The 24,954-nt window shown below is 40.4% G+C and overlaps 1 protein-coding gene across 2 annotated transcripts; it reads right to left on the minus strand.

Moving 5' to 3' along the window:
* On the minus strand, nt 1-24,954 carry dhx15 (DEAH (Asp-Glu-Ala-His) box helicase 15). Of its 2 annotated transcripts, none has more exons than XM_026936167.3 (14): nt 24,723-24,954; nt 22,326-22,689; nt 21,010-21,203; nt 18,990-19,149; nt 17,350-17,568; nt 14,093-14,260; nt 8,162-8,248; nt 7,789-7,938; nt 6,716-6,824; nt 4,149-4,340; nt 3,150-3,272; nt 2,538-2,728; nt 1,509-1,678; nt 1-565 (listed from the first exon to the last, which is right to left on the minus strand). In XM_026936167.3, exons 1-14 carry the CDS (start codon nt 24,728-24,730, stop codon nt 448-450), a joined length of 2,253 nt encoding a protein of 750 aa, XP_026791968.1. In that variant the 5' UTR covers nt 24,731-24,954; the 3' UTR covers nt 1-447. The 2 variants fall into 2 exon arrangements, with proteins under 2 accessions (XP_026791968.1, XP_026791967.1); XM_026936166.3 differs by lacking the exon at nt 24,723-24,954 and adding an exon at nt 24,536-24,711.

The raw sequence follows: 24,954 nt of genomic DNA on the forward strand, positions 1-24,954 counted from the left end.
TGATATCAATATTTTTTTTTATTGAATTCAAAGTTTTCCTTAACAGAATAAACAAGTACTTGTCTACTCAGTTACATTTCAGTAAAAGTTTGCAACGTCTATAAGGAATGTCAACATCCACATGAATGATCATGCATAAAAATGGTCGATGTCTGTATCTCTGTTGAGCATTCACTCCCAATCAAACCGATCATTTGTGTCTACAGTGAACACTGTGTAATATCACAAGTTGCCAAAAAGAGATGGAAGCAAGAAAATATCCTTATAAAAATAATTTTAACGATGAACTGAAACAATGGGGAGGAAAAAAAAAAAAAAAAACAAACACATAAATGACAATCTAAATGTTGACAAGATGACAATGTACAACTTTCAGAGTTGAGAGAAGAAACCTCATGAACAGCTGCGGGTTAAATTTCATATTGTCCTTTAAGCCGTCCAGGGCAATTAGTATTGAGTGTATTCCTTGGTTTGGAGTTTAGCAACAATGCGCTCCAACTGCCGCTTGGCTTCACACTGAGGGAAGTTGCTCATCTCGTAGTACTGTGGAGCAATTTTGACCAGCCTGGAAGAAAATTCCATTCGTAAGAGTGGTGTAGCATTAACTTGAGTCACATAGCTTTTTACATCATACACACAGTTTCTGTTTTTCTCTTAGCTAATAAAAATCTTTGTTCAGGTGCTGCATCACCCACATCATCTTGTGAATCTGAGAAATACTAACTATTTAACTAGCCATAAAGTTCAGATGTCAGATCAACACCAATGGTACCCTACATTCACACTAGCAAGCAACAAACAGGTGACCATTCATTTTCTAGGTATGACCTTGACGCGCAACCGTGATTTCAGCGACAGCACCAAGCGATAAAGCTTAAGAGTATGACACGGGACAAATCTAAACTGGCTCGAATGGTTCCTTGGACCAATTCTCTGGAGCGTGTGGTCTGACATTTTTTAAATTCCTTCCCCTCTTACCTACAATTAGTTAACATTTCCTGTCTGCAATGCAAAATGAAAAAACCCTGTAACCATCTTATCCTGTCACCTATGACTCCTTATTAAGGGTTTTTAAAGAAATGACAAAGAAAAATAAAGCATGGAAGGAAGTTGGAGAGATTGTTGGTGCCTCTGATGAGAGAGACTAACTTTGCTAATCTGCCAAAGAAACTAGTGCAAAGCCTAGACTGCAATGTGTAAACATATTTTAAACAAAAGTGATGATAAATATTATAGTTTGATGTTGATTACACATTTTTGGCTATTAGTTCTCACTGGAACTTAAGAAAAAAGAAAAAAAAAAAAGAAAAGAAAGAAAACTGGACGGTGCATGCTCAAAAGCAACAACAGTAGCAGCATGAGGAACTTGTGGCTTGCTAGTGTGAACGTAGGAATTATTGGTGCACCACACCCCTGTTACTTTCTCCACTGTACGCTTAGATACACATACAATACTAAAGTGCACATCCACACATACAAAACACAAGCACCAGGGATTTTTAGCTTACCACTCAGGTTTGATGTCTGTACAGGTGCGGATGTAGTTCTTGGTGGTCAGCACAAACTCGTTGTACAGTACCCATTCAGGCTTGTGGTCCAGCACAGTGGACGGGTGCAGCTGGACCACCTGGTTGTCCTTCACTGTCAAATAGTGCCCTGTACGCTCCAGGTGGGCCACCTGATAACACAACAGCAGCAAATTAACAAATAAATCTCCCGCTCTCATGTATGCGCACACATTTATGCTCTCTCTCTCTCACACACACACACGCAAGCCAATTAAACATTCAGCGAAGAATGTGCAGATTAAACGGGGTGATCCGTCTCAATAAAATCCCACTGCAAACAAAGACGTCGGCGACAGTACACGAAGGCATAAGTTTGTCTTGCCAGTAAAGGTTAATGTTGACAAATATTTTGATATTAATGGAGTAATTTAACTAGTCAGGTCACTTGTTTCAGGCGCCCCTTCTGGAGACAGGCCCATTAAAAATGCCATTTATTTTCCTTCAGCAGGCCAAAAAACTGAATTGATTTCTGATTATATGCTTAAATGGTTACACTTTGAAAGAGAGCTATCCATTACAATGGCAGGCCTGAGTGACTGTGCACTTGTAGCAGGGTTTAAACCTATTCATTATTCAGTAAACTCTAACTCTCTGATTCTAATTCTAAACAGAAAATGAACTTAAAGTATTAACTTAAAGCACAAATTCACAGCGCATTTGACAATGTATAATCAATAATTATCTGCTTATTAACAATAAGCTGTTGAGTCGATTCATGCAGGACCGTTTGTCTATGACATGGCAACTCAAACATCCCTTTTGGCATGAATTAATTAATTATGATCTGCAACGAGACCCATAATGTAACAACCAAATTCTTTTCAATATTATTCAAATAGTCATAGAAACAGGTCTTCTTTTTGGAGAAGTGTTTAACAGAAAGTAATCAGCAATCAGCCCCAATTTAACACAGATAACGCAACACTAGCCTCCACTACCTATTATAAGCTTATGAACATCCACACACACCTGCATGAAGAAGCCGGTGACCAGCGCGCGGCGGATATTGATGTAGTAATCACGACTGGTAAACTCGGTGCTACGCCGTGGCAGGTTGAAACGGTCCATGATGCGTGAGAGCTGCTGCCGCACGTTATCTGCTGACATCAGCGAGCGGTAGTTCACAAAGTTATCATAGCACCATTGCACTGACTCATGGTCTGGGGAAAAAAAGAAAAAAAAAAAACACACACACAAAAAAAAGACAACAGGAATTTAATTAAGTATTTAATTAAATAAGTACCTCATTCCACAGTGACCTAGAAGATTTGAACAGTCACTGCTGCCATTGTCAAAATGTCAGTGTCAAAACAGTGACATGATGGTTTTTGGAGATATAGCTCTTGGTTGGAGAGCAGCAACTTATCTATTATGCAGACAAAACTAAGAGAACGAAATGACATGGCAGCATATTCAATTGATTCAAATCTACAAAACAGCTCTTTCTCCTTTAGTATTCATTTTACTGTTATTTTAAATCATTATCATAACAGTTATTGTGCAGGTTGTTATATTACTAAAAGTTTCAGTTATGTTTGTGTGGAAAATTGTGTGGTACAATTATGTTTGTGTAGTACATACTCTGTTTGAAGGCGTGGTAAACGTTGAGCAGGGTGAGGTGGTCTCCGTCAATGTGGGCAAACCTCATCTTGGCCTCATCAGCCGCCTTCTTGGCCTCGGTGGGGCGCACAAAGCACTGTGGGACTAAACAAGGTTGGTATGGGCCCCAACATAGCCGCCCATAGGCATGAGTCACGCGTTCAAACAGGACACAAGGCCTAGTTGAGAGGCTAGAGCATGGCACAGGCTATGCTACACGGAGGGGGAGGGAGAGAGAGCACGCGCCACTTCTGGTTGCCTTAATGTGGGACGTTCCAGAGGCTTAGGCTGCAGCACATAAAGCACAGCTTCTTACAAACCTCTCCGGAACCATCCCAATCAGGGCAAGTTAGTCTTTCACCAAAGAGGAGCGCAAAACCGCTCAAACTTGTCCTTTCTCTTCAGTATAATCAGCAAGGCTTAATGTCAAAAAAAAACTTGAATTACTTCTAGAAATCGTCTCAATTTGGATCAAACACTGAATTAATTTCAGACCCAAATAGTGACCATTTATGCAAAATGCAAAATGCATGCAGGATTTACCAAGCAATGAAGCGCTCACCTAAAGCCTTTTTCTGTCTCATTTTCCCTGCTCTCCCCCACCCCTCCACTCAACACACCCTGAAATCATCTCATCAGGAACTGGACACGCTTACCATCTACACACTACAGCAGCAAACGGAATCCACAAATTATTTACAGTGGTTTTCTTTCTCTGCAGATATTAACCACAACTTGTTTATAAAAATGCCTTGTAAGTTAAATGAGTACATTTGCAAGTTGTGCAAATACAGTTGTGCTTTATTTTAGTAGGTTCTTATTCATTCAGGAAGCAAAATATGAGAATCTCCAGAAACTAGCCAAAATATACTAGAGCTCTTCTAAGTCTTTACCAAACATGACACCACAATTTGTCCAAATGGGACAGGTGGAAAACAATGTCCACCAGATCAAACCCACACTGTGCTGAGTGTGTATTACCTGATAACATGGCGGTGATGGAAAGGATCTCATTGGAGCAGTTGTATTCGCAGCTGGCGATGACCATCTTAGCCAGCTGAGGGTCCAGAGGGAACTCTGCCATCATGGAGCCCAGCTCGGTCAGGTCTCCATCATCATTCAGGGCTGCCAGGTAGTTTAACAGCTCCAGAGCACGCATCAGAGTTTCAGGAGCTGGCAAGAATAAAAGTCATAAAATAAAATGTCCTGAAATATCCTGTGGCTATCCAACGACTTAACACAGACAATGGTGATTCAGTTTTTCAGTCTAACACACACCAATACATAGCCACTTAATACTTAGCTAACCTAGCCTTCTATTGCGTCAGATATCAGACAGTTGACAGTGTAGGAACTGTAAACACACCAGACTAAAACTAAATCCTCAAATTATTCCTGTAAATGAACTTCTCAAACAGCTTCTTTTTGTAACCATAACACATTCTTTTGCTCTAAGAAAAGCTAGCTCCTTTATTCTTTCACTGCATTAAAGTGAATGAACTGTCACTGGTCACAGCCACTTCTGTTGTTCCTTCATCCAGGATTACGACTGGTTGTCTGCGATAGACCCTTTGATAAGAGATGTATACGTTTATTTATTATAATACCACAAAATATGTTTTAAAAAAATTAATTATTTACTAATTAATTACTAATAAAAACGGAACTAATTTACATCCAAAATGCCACACAGCAGCTTATAATACTAAGGTATTGTATGACTAGTAACACACCGAACTGAATCTGACATGCAGACTCACACACACAAAACAAAATTCAATTATTGACCTTTAGCTCTAGAGAAGCAGAGCCTAACAATCAGTTGCATATTAAGTGAAAATTGGCAGTGGAAAAAGCAAGGGTCTACATGCAGTCAGTCAGAAAAGATTTATTTCTTAAAAGGCAGCTGATTGTTAGCTATTAAGACTTTCTATTGATCGCTTATACCAAACATTCTTTTTCTTCCTACTCATGGGTGTATCAAGGGTGGAAACCATGGCGTGAAGTTGGGTGAAAAAAAATTTAATCTATACACCATGTACCCTCATCAGCAATAAACTACCAAATGCTATACCACCAGAGGTGCTGATATGCTAACCCAAGGCCAAATCGAAAAGAGAGAAAGGTATATCAAATGTAACGCAGAGCACTCAAAAAATATCACTAGGCAAACAGTTCACAGTGGCGTTATCTAACACTACAAATGCCTCCATTTCCCCAATTTAGCAAACAAAACTTTTGTTCCAGTGGAACAGTACGATATTGTTTACTGAATGAAAAAAAAAAAAAGATGTGGCAGAATTCATACATGAGGTCACTGTTTTTCAATAAGGTTTCAGGGTCAAAACGTGACTGGAAATATTGTATTTACATTCAAACATTTACATTGCCTGAACAAGCATGAAGTTTGAATTTTAGCAGAAGAGCAAAGAGGCAAGAAGCCAGAAAGGCACCATAATGATCATCTAGCAATTTCCTGGTCAAATGTTGTTCTGTTTCTAGAGATATGGGTGCAAAACATTAGAAGGAAAAATTTAAGTAGAATCTCACGTACATGGTTTAGACAGACAGAAATTTAAGTGTAAAAGGAGTTTCTGGCTTGCTTACAGCCCAAGGCAGACTGAGTCACCAAGAACCCTGTGAGATTGATTCAACCCAGACAGAAATGTCCAGTCACCCCAATTTCATGTCCGATTATATCATGAAGAATTAACAGCAGAGCTAGCAGCAAAGCTGTGCCAAGGGGCAACCATCAATGCCTAGTCCAAAGAGTCAAATTCCCTCAGAAAAGTATACCTATATCTGTGGATGTATATTATGCTGTGATGTGATAGAGTGCCCCACATTTCTCATCACTTTCTCTCTGATATGCTTCTACTAGTAGTAAAAGAACATGACACACTTGATAATACATTTAAAACATTCACGCAAATAATGTTTAAATACAAATTTCAAGTCTTGAAGCTACATTTTGATTTGGGAATCCTTGTGTATGGTGCCATTTCCTGTCAGAGCATTTTGGGAGCACAGTTTAGTTGACTGTACATACGCAGCTACCAATTTGCTTCTGCAATACAATTAAACAGGGATGTGATCTCCCTCAATCAGATGATGCAATACACATCTCTATACATAGTATATGATCTCAAAAAGTAGCATATATGATACAAAAACGATACCATATACAAGTAACAGATCAGTATACTTTAATTCACTAACGAATCAATACGATTCAATTCTGGCCCCATCCAATATGATCTGGTTCAGTTACATTTAAGTTTTTCACCACAGAAAAGTCTTTAGAGCAGAGCGCTTTGTGCTTTCTCTGTAACATGAGAGAGTAAAGAGAGAGAGGGGGGAAAAAAAGAGAGACTGCTGAGACTATTGGACTGATTTTCCAATTCTAAATTTACACCCCTTCAATTAAAATGTGAAAGCAGTCTTTGAATTTGTAACAGCATTATTTCAAGAAAGGAAGTGATTTCATTACTTAGATAAACTGTACTACTATTCAGTAAGCATTCCTGTTCGTGAAATGTTTTACGTACCTGGTGGGTCCATGAAGTCAAAATGCACCAGGTCATCAATACCCAGCTTCTTCAGCTGTAACACTACAGAGCCGAGGTTTGATCTGAGAATCTCTGGGTACGTGTTATCCTTTTCCGAACAGGGAGTGAAAAAAAGAGAGAGAGAGAGAGAGAAAAGACAGTAAAAAGAGAATGAATTAGTCAGGGTCTCCCATCAGGCACTAACACGTTCTCATGTGTCAAGAGAGCCGAGACCGGCGCGTTTGAGGAGCTATTTAACATGTTTTAAAATTCACTTTGTCGCCCCACGCGACGGGGAAGAATTACCCTGTTTAAGAGGAAGACTGTTCACTTGGCCATTTGTCAGGACATCTTATTTTCAGTATGGCTAGTTATCAATTTAGGGAGGGGGGGAAAAAAAAAAAAAAAAAAAGGAATAAAGCCATCTGGCAAGACTAAAGACTTAGTCAGACAGCAAAGTAGTGATAATGACATAATGGTCTCCTTCACTGCATGTTCAAGATCTTCCTTTCAGGATACTGTAAATGATAATCATAAATGCTAGCACACTCCATCATTTTACTCAGGTTCACAAAAACTAGGTTGACGATGGCCATTTTGGTTAAAAGGTTAACAATTCCTTCTCAGCCATCTTGTAATTACTACATTCAAATTATTCTGAAAATAAAAGTGCATTTTATAAACAAAAGGCATGGAAGTGCTCATATACTGAAGGTTTGCCGCATCATTAAGAAGGAACAGTTTCAGCACAAGTGAAGGTTTCAGTGTTTAACATGTAAATGACCAGCCTATTGCATGTTATATAAATCAGTGGTCCAGGAAGCACAGCCAAGGGGTTCATGATTTTTTTCTTTTCTTTTTACAGTGTTAGGAATCACAACCCACAATTATCAATGTTATTATATATCTTTTTTTATTAGTTTATAAAATATATTGGTCCTGAGGATGTCTGTGGAATTACAGACAAAGAAGCAATGGCTGCTAGGCTATTTTTCAGTTAAATCTGTTTACGAGCAAACAATTAAACATTATGGTAATATTATTCTTGCAAATGTAATGTTAGCTTTATTTACCTGCATCTCAGTCTTGTACGCCTTTTCTGTGTAAAGGCGGAAACATTTACCCGGTCGCGTACGCCCAGCTCTTCCTGCCCTCTGCTGAGCTGATGCTTTACTGATCGCAGTCACTAGCAGTGACTCCACCCTGATGCGTGGGTTATACACCTGTGCAAGAAGTGCAGAGACAACAAACTGAATATGTGACAGAGACAGCGGCAGAGTCCCAATGCAATCCTTCAAACTGTGACTGGACTATGACAGGCAGCAGAATAACTAACTAGCTTCGCCATCTCTACTGCCACTGGATTTATCTGGGGATTTCACGGGCAGCAGACTCAGATGATGAGGTGACATTAAACAAGGACGATGAAAGTTGAGGGCGGCTAACCTTTTGCTTGGCGAAGCCAGGATCGATTACAAACACCACACCGTCTATGGTCAGCGACGTCTCAGCGATGTTTGTCGACACCACAACCTGTAGGAGTGCAACACAGAACAGAGAGAACAGAGCTCTGAGCAAAATTTGCTAAATGCTTTCTGGGATGTAGCAGCTCACTGCTGCAGCATTAACTGCACCAAATCTCAAAATTACACACTTCACTTTGTATTGCTGAAAAATGCTCAGTAGTCATTACTTTTCTTTAAACAGTGTTCTATATTTATAAACTAAAACTACCTCTAAAATATCAACTTCAACATATATAATCACTTAAATACAACTATTGGAAATTTTAAAAATATATTAGCGCTTGAATATCATTTAATACACGGTCAGTTTCCTCAGAACTTCATAAAAACACACAGAAGAAAGTTCAATCTAAAGGATTAGATAAAATCACATTGGTATGCCAACATCTAAAAAGATGGCAACACTTTTACCACTGCCAATGTTATAAACGACATTTTTTTTCCATGTATGATGTCAAACTGCCAAGTACTAGCTAACGCCAGATAACGTTTTTCTTTTCAGACATTGCAAAAGCAGGCTGAGGTGGTGTGATGGCCTTCCATGACCTGTCCATACACATTACTACTCCTGTTTTTGGAGAGACAACACATGTCTGAGCACGGCTTGGTGCTCCTTCTCACTGATGCTGCCCACCTCCAACATTTTCAATTATTCATGCCACATCAGAGCTGGTTTATACTTCTGCATTTCAGAATGTTTGTGTGTTTGCATCATGACAGGGAGAGGGAGTTTATCGGTAAGCACAGAGCACAACTTTTTTGATAAGCCCACTTTTGACCCCACCACGGGAAAGTGCAATACCTTTTGAATCATACACATATCATCTCACGCCTGAACTGACAAAAGCGCTTTCTCTACTCATGTTTTCAGTTTCTCAGGGTGGCTCCTGTAAAAAAATGTATCCACTGTAATAAAACTCATGCATCCAGAAGGCTATAAATTAACAGCACAAGCAAGTTTCTGTAAGATTTCTTTTCCTGTATTTCATGTGATGAATTATGAATAAATTCATGAATTTATTTACAGAAAGCCACATCATAATATTGTGGCATCTGTGAAAATAAAATGTAAGGCTTTATAACAGCTGTAGTTCTCATTATAAAACCTGATTTAATCGGCCTGCAGGATCGTGCACTTTACTTTTTTTTTTTTTCTTCTCCTTCTAATGTACTCACAGGAAGGACACAATATAGGTGATGTAAACCATAAAAACTATATTTTGAAATAATTTTAAACCATTCTTTCCATGATAGCTAGAATTGTGGATTTAAACACTAGTGTAACTGCTTCAGAGATGTTTTCAGTGCAAATTGTCTTGGTTTCTATTTGGTAATGCAAGTTTTTTTTTTGCACAGTCATCATTACTGTCCCCCCAAAAAAGATAGTAAATCTTATTTCCCATCGTGAAGCATGGCATGCTCTCCTTTATTATTTTTTGACATTTCGCATTTTTAAAACGCTGCGCTTCCTGTGAATTCCATTTTCGTACATGAACACTGCCCCCTTGTGTACACCTTGTTATGTTCAAAAAATGATGGCAGACGTTGATGCAAGCATCCACATGATGCCCTGATGTGCGTGCCGATACCAAGTCACAGAAGTATAAACCAGGCCTCACTCACATTTATTCAATCAAGTGCTTGGTTTAAGAGTACAAGTGGCCCCTGCGTGCAATATAGCAACATACCGGGCTGGAGACTGCTGGCATCTTTAATATGGCGAGACAACAAAGCATCTGTTCACAACGAGAAAGAAAGCCCTGAGAAGAAGCTGGCAGTAGCAGGGATTCGAGATATAAATTGCTTCAGAGAAGCCTGGCACATTGGACAAACAAAGTAACACAGAGGTAGATGATTCATGCACACTGAGGTGTTCACAGCACGCACATCACAATGTGGCGCAAAACAGAAAAGGCCAAATTAAAATCTGTCACACAGGGGGAAGGCTCCTAAACTTCACAAAGTTAGATCCCTAATTAAATGAAAATATAAAAATATTCCTTATGAGGATGCTGAAAGATGTTTTGAGGCCAAAAGGCAAATCCTAATTCAAAGCTAAAACAGCTTCAGCTTTCAAAAAGGAAAAATAACTCAACCTGGAAACTGCAAAACAGAGCTTACAAACAGGGTGGAAAGCTCAAGGGATTAGCTGTCAGATTTACACCCAGCCGATCAAAGTAATAAAGGCAGCTGCAACATTTATTTTCTTCTCATATTTAATAGAGAGCAAACATATACACTGAAAACAGCAAATAAGGGGCCAGGAAGAGTGTCTGGGGGCAGTGAAGTTAAGATTCCTGCACTTTTAGATCGTTCTATGTTACTGAAGCAGGGCTGTCCATGAGGAATGGCAGCTGAATCAGGGCAGAGAAATCAAATGAGTCACATCACCCTGTGGGTCTCTCCATCAGCATTTATACAAATGTTAGGAGGAACAAGAGGTGTGTACAGGAGGGAAAGGGAGAGAAAGAGAACAGCAGCTCCTTGCACGCAAGCTTGTCCTGCTGGTAGATGTTCCCGTTCCGTAAGAGCGCTGATGCATTTCAGGCTGCACTGGATTCGTTATGCAGAACTTTCTTATTAGAACACTGAAGAACTGCTAATCTGACCTCCTCTGCCAAAACCAGTGCAGCCCTGACATTGTTTTCATTGGCTGAGTTAATGATCTGGCCAAACAATTAATGATCTATGCAATAATAATAATTAATTGCAATTAATGATCTGGTTAAATAAATTTTCATAAAGATTTGCTGACTGGAGGACAGAGCGATGACCAAAACCAACAAAGCACGCTCAGAACTGTCCAAAGAAGCATTGCCTTAGTTTGACAGAAGAAAGCCTCATCTACCTTAAGATATTCTAGAGAGATAGACATGGAGATTATATAAAGGTGGATGCATCGGCATAAATTGCATATCAAAGGCAGCTGCATTATTACACACCCTGATTCACAATCCTTGACCCATAGGGTGTAGAGAAATTGCATCTTCATGGATTCAATGATCCACATACAAAAGGTCTGGAACAAATGCGGCTGAGGCTGAGCGCATAAGGCCAAGATGTGCGATATCTTACTTGAGTGGCTTCAATCTAAATGTTCCAAAATTCTCCAGATCAGCTCCTCTGCCCTATCCAACCCGCCATCAATCTTCAAAAAAAGTACTTTAAAACAAATTACTTTGGCAACCTTTTGTGTCTTTTCATCCTACAGCCAAGATACCAAAAGGTTATGAAAACTGGAATACAGAGCAAAAACTAAACTGAACTAAAATTAAAAATAGACTAATAAGCTAAAACGCATCAGAGAAAACTGTTTTGTAGACAGTCAGACAACAAGCTATAAAGTTTCATACTGGATTCAAAAAAGGCTGGAAAAAGCACATATGAGACATCGTGTTTTCTGACAGACATTTAAATCGGCCAACTTGATATCTATCATGATAGCTGGAATCTATCATGATAGCTGGAATCTATCATGATAGCTGGAATCTATCAGCGATTCCCGATACTATGGTCAATCATCTCAAGCCTACTGAACATCCCAGTCCAGATTTAGTCCCCTCTTCATTGCTATAACAGCTGCTACTCTTCTGGGAAGGATTTCCACTAGATTTTTGCTCATTCATCCACGAGATCATTAGTAAAGTTGGGCACTGATGTTGGCTAAGAAAGCCTGGCATGCAGTTGGTGTTCCAATTCATCCCAAAGGTGTTCAGTGGGGTTGAGGTCAGGGCTTCTTCCACACCAACCTTGATAAACCATGTCTTTATGGAGCTCGCTTTGTACACAGGGGCATTGTCATGCTGGAATATGTTTGGGCCTCTTAGTTCCAGTGAAGTGAAATTGTAATGCTACAGCATAGAAAGTCATTCTATACAACTGCGTGCTTCCAACTTTGTGGCAACAGTTTGGGGAAGGACCACTTGTGGGTATATGGTATGGTCACGTGTCCACATACTTTTGGCCATATAGTGCACATGGAAGCATTCAATCAGTCGCATTGACTTGTTACGTTTATGAAGCCAGGAACAGTCGTTTGGCACCGAACTGTCTGTCCCAGAACTGAACTAAGCAGACTTTTCATCAGTAATATCATTAGGGTGTCATAGGGGCGTGTTACTTCTGGGTTATTAGCCAGTAAGAGAGGCAGAGACATGGTTTAATTCAAGCCATCCTTCACTGACATCACCAGGGAAAAGTGCTATACTGACAAATTAAACCCAATTTAAATTTGAGAATGTGTGCCTCACATTGGGCTGAACAGCATGGCTACAATGAGGGAAAAAGTGGAGTGTGGAGTTGACAAATAACCTACGTAAAAAAATATAAATAAACAAATAAGTCGCATGTATGACAAGCACTCATGTCTCTGTCCTTTTATTCCCCAAATGCACTTCAACCAATGACATTTCCACAAACCCCTGCATATAATCCTCCTGGTGCTGATCTGCACAAATTTAGACTGCTTTCAAAAGGAATTGCACACCAGGCCCAAAAAAATCTGTTGCATTTGGAACAGAACTGTTCACTAGGCTCCTTCACAGGTGCTCCACAGACAACATCCACACACTGTCTCCAACTATCACCAAAGGGGGCTGATTTGCATTGTGGGCAACGTATGCCAGAGGGTCTGACAAGATGACATTTTAACAAGGTAATTTGAGCTCATCTCTATGCAACCAGGGACAGACGAGGTAGGATGCAGGAAAATAATACCTGAATGCCACAAGGCTAGTCAGACACCTTCAAGAAATCACCAGGGCGTGGGTGGAACTGCTGTCATCTCAAAGCCTGAGTCTGGGTTTATGGGCCAAGGAAGGGACCGTTTATGACTGAGCCAATTTACGACACTGCCGGCATCCCTGTTCTGCCAAATGCTTCATCAACAAGAGCCCTTCCTCCTTTTCTTCCCATATTCCAGTCAAGATGGAGTGGCTTTGCATCCCAGGAGGGCCAATGCAGTGATACGAGCGTCGGTGTATCCATGTCGCTGTTTCGTGTCAACATTTCTTTGAACAGCCTAAGCAAACACCGGGTAATGTTTGAACTTTTAACGCAGTCAGAACCCTGGCTTAGGGGCAATCAAACTAGTGCAAATTTCTGCACCTCTGTAAACATGGACGTGGCTGGGGGAGATGAAAAGATGACATGAAGCAAAGAGCAGGAAGGAGAGAGAGACAGAGAGCGAGCAAGCGAAAGCGAGAGAGAGAGAGGTGCCGAGGTAGCAGATTGATTCAGTATACACATCCAAAGGATGCCGTGGAAGACAGAATTGAAGGCACGGCTAACGATACAGCAGAGGCAGAGTGGAAAGAATTAAAACAAACAAGTAGCAGTTCAATTAGTCTCAATAAAATCAACAATATCTAGTGGGATGAAATGCCTGCAAAGGTATGGGTGAGAGCAATAGGATAATTTGGCATTCTAACAGATCATAGCTACTAGAAGTAACAAGGTACAGGAAGAGTCTGAAATTACAAGCATACACTCAAACAAAGAAGGTAAATCCTGTCCATTTTATCATGAAAAACAGAGATGTCAGGGATGGATATGAGCCAAAGCAGCATGACGGAGGTCATTTTGTAAGGGCTGAAACCTATCGACGGTGAGATCCAGGGGCTAAGACTGCATGAGTAATACTCGGCTATTTTAGAGAAGAGAATCACATGCTGACAAAAACAACATATGCTGTGAGTCAATGCTGCACCAAAGCTTGGGGCAAGGACGGGACTTTAACGACGTCCTAGCACCACTCAGTGCTCTGTGAGTTTCTTATGCATCAACCAACCGTTTCCATTCTCTCCATCTCGCTCTTATTCATAATGAATGATTGATTGAGAAGAAAATTTACCTTTCTACCAATGGCTCCGTTAGGCTTGCGAGGTGGCGGAGGCTCGAAGATCCTCTGCTGCTGCTGTGGTGGTAGTGTGGAGTAGAGGGGGATGATTTTGATGTCGCCCACTTCGGGGCCCAGATCGTCGATTTCCCGTTTGATCCGCTTGCAGGCTTCATCGATTTCCTGAAAGGTAAAGTAGGAATGCGACTCAACAAGTGATACATTAATGCCACATTCACATTAACACAACAACAGTAAATGTTGATTGCAGAGCAACAACATTCTACCTTTAGAAATAAAGCAGAATCATGTATTCATTTTTTTAAAGTTTTGTTTGGCCAAGTAGCATACCCCAGCAGCTGATTTTTGTTTTGTTTTTTTAAACTCCTATTGACCTCAGTTTTCCCATTGAAAATCACATTAACTTGTCCTGGAACACATTCACACGGGCATAAAACACAAACAGTAGTGGGGCTTCAGTGCGTTAGATCAAGTATACTTTGTGAGCCAGTTGTGACATGGCTGAGAAAATTAAACCTGGAGTGCATGCTGCTTGGATGAACTTCCTGTGGCTCTGCTGTCTAAAGCAACAGTCACAAGGACACACACACACACACAGGGTTCATTATTCCAGATGGTAATGTAGTAAGGGTAATGTGAAATGAGAAAGCTGCACTAGTGCATAAACAGAAGCAAGTCACAAAGGATTGGTTAAGTGAGGGCAAACATTGCAGACATAGTGGGCTCACACACAAAAGGGGCCTCGAGGAACTGGCAAAATCTGACAGCTAACACTAAGATTAACAAACACAACTGAGGTATCCAACCGTGAAATGGTTCTAAAATATATTTTCATGGACTAAACAAGTGGATAGACAATGAGCACTATGCTGCCTGTAATGCAAACTTCCTGGTGAGAAACCTGCAATTTCAAACCATCAAGCAGATTACCATTATAACAGTTTGAAAGCAATTCATCATATGCATTAGCAGTCAGGGGGTCTACTCAGGTAAGAGTTAGTTTAGACATAAAATAAAGATCACACCTTATAAGGCACTCAGATGCAGTGTTCATTCTCACTGGAACATTACAGATTTAAAAAAAAAAAAAAAAAAAAAAAAAAAAAAAAGCACTACCTATACACTAGCACCATCCTGAGGCTAAAGCATGCATTTACAACTCTGCAAAGAAAGAGCTGACCACGTGCCTGATCTGTAGCCAAACACATAGCATGATCTCTTCTACCACACAAGGAGAGCAGATTAATAACGCTGCAGCAACCTCCACTAATCTATATTTTCCAAGACTGATCAAAGAGACTGATTGTGAGGTCCAAGGAGGGCCCATGGATTCATTTCTACTACAGAGTAAAAAAGCTGGCAATTATTATTCAGCCCAGGTTGGCTCTAGCATTAGTGTTATACCAAATATACGAGCACAGCTTTGGGGCCATGTGGTAGTCCTAGCACACACAGATTTACTCCCAAGGGTACAATGTGTGTGTAAATAGTGCTGGTGGCCATGTGCCTTTTAATCAAAGCCTTTCCATGGCAGCTCGAGACAGAGTAAATGTGAATTGATTGATCAAATTAGCTGAAGTATTAATAGACCATTAGCTCTGGGGATGCAGCAGCTGTCAGAAGGACTGGCACCAAGGGAGACGAAAGGGAGGCTGTGCCCGACAAGAGCAACTGCACCTGGGACACACCACCAACACTAGCCTACTGACTCTACTATTCTGTATAAACATTCTTGAAACACTCTTTTTAATCCACCCACTGGAGATGCAAATTAGTTCGAACAGATGCAAGCTGGCTTGGGACTAATTCGAGCCACTGCAGTTGTACAAATAACAGATTTTCATCTGTAGAAGCTTGTTTAAGATAGAGAAAATACCAAGTATCCATTTCTGCATGAAACTGCAATCCTTCATTAAGGAAAAAAAGAAAGGAAATAAAATTTTATAAAATCTAAATGAATTAAAGTGCAAAAAAAAAAAAAAATACACATAAAAATCTGCAATTGCAAAGAACTCTCTCAATATTTCTAATTAGAATCCTGTCACAATGTCACAGCCAATTTACCAATTATCAGATAACAGTTTAAGAGATATTCATCAACCTTGCTATTTTAAAAAATATTAAGGGATGTTTGTGATGTAAGGCTGTTATATGACTACTGTCAATATGAAATGGAACATCTGTCCTTTCTGTTCAAACTATTAATATTTTATTTTGGTGTTTTTATCTGGTTTCATGTTAATCCAATATGGACATATGTACTCTCAAAATAAAGCTCTGCACTTTCAAATTAGTCATCATTTGAGCAAATCTGAGTGCAAGGACTACCACACAGCCCCAAAGTTGTACTTGAAATGACATGAATTGACATGAAGGTTATGGATAGATATATTGAAGCTATGCTCAGAGGCAGGAAAAAACACACTGATGGGGTATAAATCTTTTGATGGATTTATTCAATGAACTAAACGAATGAAAACTGTTGCCTGTCCAAATACTTATGGACTACATTATACATAAAACACGCGCACACACACACACACACACAGACAGACAACTGCAACAGGACACTGCTGACCCATCATCTGTGACCATATTTATCATTCTGGCTGGGCATCTAACTCCCCATTCCAGTTGGGTGAGCACCAGTTGCAAGAAAGGAAAAATAACAAATGACTTAATTTCAGGCCTGAATTTGGGTCACACACTGCCATCACACACAGGCTCTTTACCCAAGCACCAAGGCCAGCTGCGTCCATGTCCCATATCAATCTCAGCACTGATCTCAGCTCTGTGCTGACAGGATAGAGATGTATTTGCAAAATTTATATGTATATCTTTTTAATCCTCATTTAAAAAGCAGTTTGTTTACACACATCTGTCACAGCTATTTCTATAAATATCCTAATTCTTAACGGATGGGCTTATACAGGCTCATCAGTAGAGAACTTGATTTTACAGGCACGGACAGACAGCCAAAATGTATTTTTTGCGGCGTGAATCACAACGTTGAAACGCCCCTGGATGGTGCATATCTCGCACTTTATTAGCTGAGGTTTCAGTCTGTGATTTCACTGACTCACTGTTTGTGTGGCGTGCACAAGCTGCACAGTGCGAGAGGCGACCATTTTATTTAAATCATTACGCATCGCTTCTAGCACCTGTTTTTCTCCTTATACCAGCTGGGCAGTTTCAAAATGCAAACATACGACCAGATCCACAGCATTGTCTCCAGACTGAAAGGGCCTTACCTCCTGTCCAGTGAGGAAAAGTAGCACGTCTCCCTCGTCCTCCTCACACATATGGATCTGGATGACTGTCCTGATGGCTGCCTCCAGGTAGTCACGCTCGGGCTCTGGTGTGTAGAAGATCTCTACAGGATGCGTTCTGCCGGGGATGGTGAGCAAGGGGCAGCTGTCGAAGTACACCTGGAACTTTCCGGCATCCAAGGTGGCGCTCATGACAATAACCTGAGGCAAAGAGAATAGAAAGTTATCACCGGTTCATTGGTTACTGATGGGAAAAGATTAAGATTAAAGACAAGATTAAAAAATTTGCAGTCACCTTTAAAGAAAAATCTCAAAGCTAGAGTTAGGTCAGGGAGGATGAGGTTTACGAACAACCCAAAACTTTCTTAGCTGTAATGTTTCACTAAAGAGTAAGCCACTAAGTCCCACTTTAAGTAGCCGATACGGTACAATGCACTGGGCTATACCTTCTGCATGCTGCCGCTTGGTCAAGGTCCAATCTTCCCTGAAGGCCTTTCTATCTAAAGCTTAACTCCCCTTTCACATACAACGCTGCAAAGTCCACCTCAGTGCCTTTCTGCACCACAAGACATCATAATTGCTCTTAACCGAGGAACATTTAACTTCAGATTTATATGAGTAGATGAAGACCAGAGTTCATTTGGAGTCACGCAGAGCTCATTTAACACTTCCTGAACAAATGTAGAACCTTTGATTTGATCCTGACAACAAGCAGTCATTACCCATCTGCTTTATGAGAACTGCGTTTGGCACACTGTGGCCATAAAAGGCGACATGCTTCTGCTCCCTCAGGGTTGATTGCCTTAAAATGGGGTGACCAGAGGGCAGAATAAGCTCTGCTGAAAAATCTGACTGGCCTTTCGCATTTCTGAGAGTAATGGCTGCATTAGTCTGAGAACAAACAACCACACAGCTGTCAGGCTTTCAGCAGTAGAGAAGCTTCATTAGTGAGTGCCAGCCAAAGTTAAAAGAGATCATTTAAACCCCAATACAGAAGCAGCAAGGTGGGAGGTTATGCCCACAAGATCATCACAATTAAAAGATTTTTTTTTTTGGATCAAGCTTTGTTTACACACAACTAAAAACTTTCTCAGCCATCATGCATCAGTAAAAGAAATGGACTGATTTGCCCTTTTGGATCCACTCTGAATAAATAAGATTTAGAGAGTAAATCTAAATCATAAATTCTCTTAATTAATGAACATTCAGTGTGTGCCTTTTTTGTCCATCACACTGAAAATAACAGAATATCTTCTTGAAATCAACTGTTAAAAAGAAAAACAGACACTGGATAAGGTGGTACTACTGCAGATAATGTTCCTGACTGCAGCAGCATCGTGCTGCTCGCCTGTGGAGCGGAACATCAGGAGAATCACATATCATCGCTCAGTTGGTCAAAACAGCTACCAAGGAAATGACTTCTGATGAGGTTCCAGGGTTCAGGTGACAAGATCATATTACAGCATTCCATCCGCAACAGACACTAAGCTGTCACTAAGTGGTCCTGAAAAACATCTGCTTATCTATTTTTTCCAGCTTAAACTGGAACTAAACCGGAGATGGATTGTACAAACCGACAGACCAAACAATGACAGAATGAGTCAGAATTCACACAAACACACCTTTAGGTCTGCTCTCTGGCGAACGACTTCTTTGAGAACACCCATCAGAATATCCGTGGCCAGAGTGCGCTCATGAGCTTCGTCCAGAATGATTACGCCGTATCGCTCGAGCAGTGGGTCATTCATGGCCTCTCGGAGTAGCATACCGTCAGTCATGTACCTATATAAATAAAAAGAGAGCTCTAAGTTTGAATTCTGACATGGCAAAATATGAAGAATGACACTTTTCACCACTCAATAGGTGCTTCATCAGCTCTAATGGTGAAACAAGTCTAATGGCCTTGATGTCATCAGCAGACAGGTTTTAAAAACTGTCTACACCATCTTGAACACACATTTATATTACATACAATTTATAAATGCAAACTTGACATGAATTTTGTGTACCATCATAACCGCATGTACATGATTGTACAGCTCTTTCACTGGTGTGCAGTTCTGTGAGCGTTGCTGTGATTAATGGAAATGATTTATATAAATAAATATTCAAGTCAGTGTTAATGGGGATGAATACTTCTCAATAGTTATGTTCAAAGCCTTTCCAATTTAAAAAAAAAAAAAAAAAAAAAAAGGTGTTGCAGAGCAACTGGCAATAAACACACTGGTGCTTTCACCATCAATAGCTGACTGAGGAGAGCACATGTTTTTTTTTTTAGCACAACAAGGATTTTCATGGCTTATGAGGCATTTCAATTCCAAAGGGCCCTCGTCTTGGCATTGTTTTCTGTACTGCAGCCAACACTGGAGAGAGAATTGTGACTTGGTTATGTGCATAAAAAAAACACGAAAACAATATAGGGATAGAGCAATTTATAGTTACGTCACAGAATAGGCTGAGTGAGATGGAAAAGTCTAAGGGCTGGTTTATATTTAGGCACTCAATTGTATTCGTGTTGTGACACAGAGAGGGGGTTTGGAGCACAGGGGCACACTGACAGACCCCAGAATTCTAACCACTCATGTGGATCCACGGGACTATGCGTCAACCAGCCTTCAGGCAAACACTAATTTGTTGAGGCGGAGATGTGTGTCTATCTGCACACCAGGAAACATGACAAGATGTTGTGATCCTTCTTCCATGATCCTTATAAGACTTTGTGTAATATTGCTCCAAAAATATCAAGTGTAAACAAAAATTTAGGCAATAAAGCGTAAACAATAAGTGTCACATATGACTTTCCATCTTCCAATGACCCCAATTTGTAAGTGCAATACATTAAAAATCTTAAATATCTTGCACCTAAAACTGATTAAAAGCACTTTCTAAAAATATGTGTTTAGCCCTATTCATACTGTTAGCTTCTCAGGGTGGCTTTTGTGAATGATAAAACTCTCACATTCAGACAGTTATAAATTAACAGCAGGAGCATCAGGTTTCTTTTCCTGTGTTTCATGTGTCACATGCCAATATGATCACGTTATTGTATCATGAATTTATTTACAGTAAAACAGATTCATGATAGTGGCACATATGAATATAAAATGCGAGGCTTTATACTGGCTATAGCTATCATAATAAAAGCCAGATTAATCAGTCTGCAGGATTACGCTCTTTACTTTCTTTTTATTTCTAATGCACTCCCAGCACAGACGTAACGTAGCAAATGTTACATTCATGCTTTCTTCTATTATTCCTACAATGAAACACCGAACTCTCCTTTGTTTTCGGCTCCAAGACTTTCTTTGCTTTTTATTTTCTGTAAACACTGGAGTGTTACATACGTCACTGCCTCTTAGACACCTATGCGAGCATCCACACACGACACCCTGACATACTCACAAAAACACTGTTGCAGAAATATACCAAAGCTTAAAATTTTTGTGTATTGTTAAATTCTGCTGTTTGCACATACATGATGGTTTAAAAGGGAAAATTCATGAAGTTTTATACAGGCCTCAAAATGAAGACAAAGAATACCGGTACAAGTCACAAATCCATGCAGGACGTATTCCACATGTACTCTAATAAGCTGCCAATGTTCATTAATTTCCTGTTCAGGCTTTTAATTTATGAACTCACTTGAGGATAGTTTTTGCCGAGCTGCAGTCCTCGAATCTGATAGAGTAGCCAACTTCCTGTCCCAGCATGACATCCATCTCATCTGCCACTCGCTGTGCCACACTCATGGCTGCCACTCTGCGGGGCTGGGTACAGGCTACTCCACGCTTCGGCCCCGGCAGGGAGCGCACCATATCCACACACCACTGAGGGATCTATAGAGATGAAAAAAAAAACTCAATTTATAAAGTTACAGATAATATTAGGCTGTGACCAACATATCACTCAGCCCATAATAGCAGCCTAAATTATGGTTCTACTTATTAGTATAAGCAAAAATGACACAGATAAAGCAAGGTTTCTTTCAGTACTAAACAGAAAATCAGCGTTCATTAATGTGGTGCCTTTTCTTTTTTTAGAAACTTGCTGCAGGGTGCTAATCACTTTCTTTGTGACTACAGGTCTTCGCTTGACAACTCTCTGACTCATCAACACAGCTGTTTGTCATTTGTATTAACATTACAGGGTCCCTGGTTCAATCCTGAGCTTGGGTTACTGTCTGTAACATTTCACATGTTCTCCCCATGTTTGCGTGGGTTCTCGCTCGTGTCTGCATGGGTTCCCCTCCAGTTTTCCTCCCATGATGGTATGTGAACTAGCCATACTAAAGTTGTGAGTGAGTGTGAATGCTTGAGTGCCCAGAGTTCCCAGGAAATGCTCCAGATCTACCATGACCCTGAGAAGTGGTCACTGAAGATGAATAAACGAATTAATGAATGTGCTGGCTCTACTCTGACACCATATGCACTAGACTAGAATACATATTTTAAACTCAATATGTGGTCAATCAGTTTTGAGCATCTCTTCTCAGAAACCACACGTCAATTAGATATAAACATAACATCCCAGCGATATGAGTAACTATGTTATTTACTTGTGTTAAACGTATTTTTAAGGTTATCGATAAGTGCCTTTTTCACACTTAAAGACTGAGTTTGAGATCTTGGCATATCAGTATACACCAGTTTAATGAAAATTACTGGTCACTGTTATTTTGGAAAATTACAAATTCTAAGTTATGTCTGATGATATTATTGGAAAACACAATCAGTAACAAAAGAAATCATATCTAAGCAACATTTAACTTTTGGAGGAAGTTTATCACACTTGTTTTTTTAATAATTAAAACAAGGTTATACTTAATAGTTTATAATAACTGAAACCCTAAAAACCAACAGAAGTGATATCAGCTAACTGACAGACATAACTTAGCGTAGTCTATGATTCCATTCACAGCCATATATATGTGTATGTATATTCCTTGCGGTGTAACAGACCTGTGTGGTCTTGCCGGAGCCGGTCTCTCCCACCAGCACAAAGCTTTGATTGCGTGTAAGGATCTCATGGAAGCGCTCTTTGTACTCCCAGACAGGAAGCTGCAGCCGTTTCTTGAGGATCTCGTAGTAGCGTGGCGTGTGGGGTAGGTTGGTGAAGGGGTTGATCTGCTGATGAATGGCTGTCTGTTTCAGAGGAAGCATCCCTCCTCCAGACGCTGCGCTCACATTCAGGGCCGAGTTGGGAGCTTTGCTGTCCCTGTCTCGCTCCCTGTCTCTGTCTCTCTCCCTGTCTCTGTCCCGATCTCTGTCACGATCCCGGTCTCGGTCCTTTGACCTTTCATCTCGATCTCTGTCACGGTCTTTTCTGTAGGGGATTGAAGGGATGATTTGAAATTAAAATTGCAAATTCTAACAAGGATATGGCTTTGTATTTCAGTCAGCAATGACATGCAACAGAGTTAAATTTGACCTTCTGACATTGGTGTGGTTCATTACTACACACCAGTCACAATGCATGAATTTTTGAATTCATCATCTGTATAAATACTGCTGAAAACATCACTAAATAACCTGCATCATACAAAATACATAAAACTGTGCTGCTGCTGAGACAGACTTACAGTTTGTTTTCATTCATTTTATATCACAGTGGCCTGAAAATGAGCTGTATATTTATATACAATATATGTAGCAATGTTTCAGTGGCTCATTTCCCCACAGAAAGGTGACTGTCTCTGGTGCAAGTCCTTGTAGTATACACACAGGGGTCACTTTCCTAGATGCACTTAGTACTGGCTAGCTCTTTATTGCGTACAGTTTGATCATGTACAGATATTATTTAGGTGGTGGATCATTCTCATTATAGCAGTGACACTGGCACTGTAGTGGCATGGTTGTGTGTGATGCTGGTACGAGTGTATCAGGTGCAGCAGTGCTGCTGGGCTTCCTAACCCCTCCATTTCACTGCTGCCAACAGTGCTTCTGTGGTCAGACACTGACACTGATATAGGGCTAATTAATTAAGACACAGTGTGAATGGAAAAATAAATCAGCCTTAATTTGATACACACCGTAATAGAGAGCTGACAAATTGCTCAGTGTAACAAATGGGCTACAGTCAGTAACATAACTCCTACAACACGCAGTTATAGCTATGTAGGTGTACCTAATAAATTGGCAACTGAAGCAAATGTATTATGAAGCACAATGGCAGCACACGGTTGAGATTTTCCCCGATAACGTCTGCCACTGAGGACACTTAAGCACATAATATTGCAAATTTTAAATGAGTAATAAATAAATATTGTGCAGCTCTGGTGCCTCAAGCGCTTGTCAACAGTCCGCCATAGTGGACTACACTGACCTCCGCCACTGCCGCAGCTACTAGCAAGCTAGCTACTTAGCCTTAGCACATTCATACTTGGTGAGCGAAACCCAATAGTTTTTGGGGTGGCTGCTATTTTCGAAACAAAAATTTTGAAATAATAATGATAAATTATTGTTAGTTAGCTAAAAATAGTATATTAACGGTTACTATCTAGCCAGCTGGCCGTCTTTCAGGAATACCGGGTGGCGGCAAACATGAACGCGTTAGCTAGCTCAGTGTTATTACAAGCGCTAAGCAGTTGTCTTGAATTATTGTTGACAAATTGAATTGCTGTATTGGCTATAAAGCTAACGAGAAAGCTATAAAGCTAATGAACAGTCATTAAAACTGGCTAGAGGGTCCAGGGAATGAAAATAAGCGGGCAGCAACATTCCAGCTAGCACAACTAGCTGGACTCATGTGAGGGCTGAATCCCAAATACCCCCCTCACTCCCTACATAAGGGCACTACATGGAGTATGTAATAACGGCTTCTACACTCTATGCAGTGAAATATACATTCACTGGGGAGTCCATTTGGGATCCAGCCTGCGGCGCTTTGCTAATCATCAGAGCTAATAGCAGTCAGGGAAAACGACCCACGTGTTCTGGCGGCATTCGGCCAATGATAGAAAATGAACTAACCGGCTAATGTCGTCTTAATCTTGATAATCAGAAAAAGATATATTAAAGATTTCGAAAATGGTATTAACAACAGTCAAATTCCGGATTAATTGGGCAGCTACACTGGCTGACTAGCCCGACACAAAGAGCCTGAGCGGCCGGGCCGGACACCGCGCAGCGGACAACAAATGTTCAAATTCACCATACTGCATTAAACCTACCCGTCTGATGATCTCTTTTTGCTCGAAGAATAATCATCTCCTAAATCCAAACGATGTCGTTTAGACATTTTCTAAAACAAATGTTAAGTACTAAAAAAAAGAAAAGAGATCGTGGTCGATTATTCCAAACAAACCCCCTTAGTGCTCAGCACTGTTAAACGACAAGATGGCGACCGGAAGCACTTACCTCATCATTCTTATTTCTGAGAATGAGATACAGGGAAATATTCGACAGGAAGAGACGAACAGAAGTGGATAGAATAGCCCAGTGGCAACAGTTAGTATTGCTGAAAATGTTGCATGAGTTTATTCGCCGTCAGAGCGCTTTGTTGGATTAAGAGCGTAAGTTAGAGCAGCTCTGTTCCTTGTACCGGGAGAGGATGTTGTAGCTTTAGCGCCAAATTCCTGCTGCAGTTCCC

Source organism: Pangasianodon hypophthalmus, chromosome 4 (genome assembly GCF_027358585.1).
Source record: "Pangasianodon hypophthalmus isolate fPanHyp1 chromosome 4, fPanHyp1.pri, whole genome shotgun sequence".
Lineage (NCBI taxonomy): Eukaryota > Metazoa > Chordata > Actinopteri > Siluriformes > Pangasiidae > Pangasianodon > Pangasianodon hypophthalmus.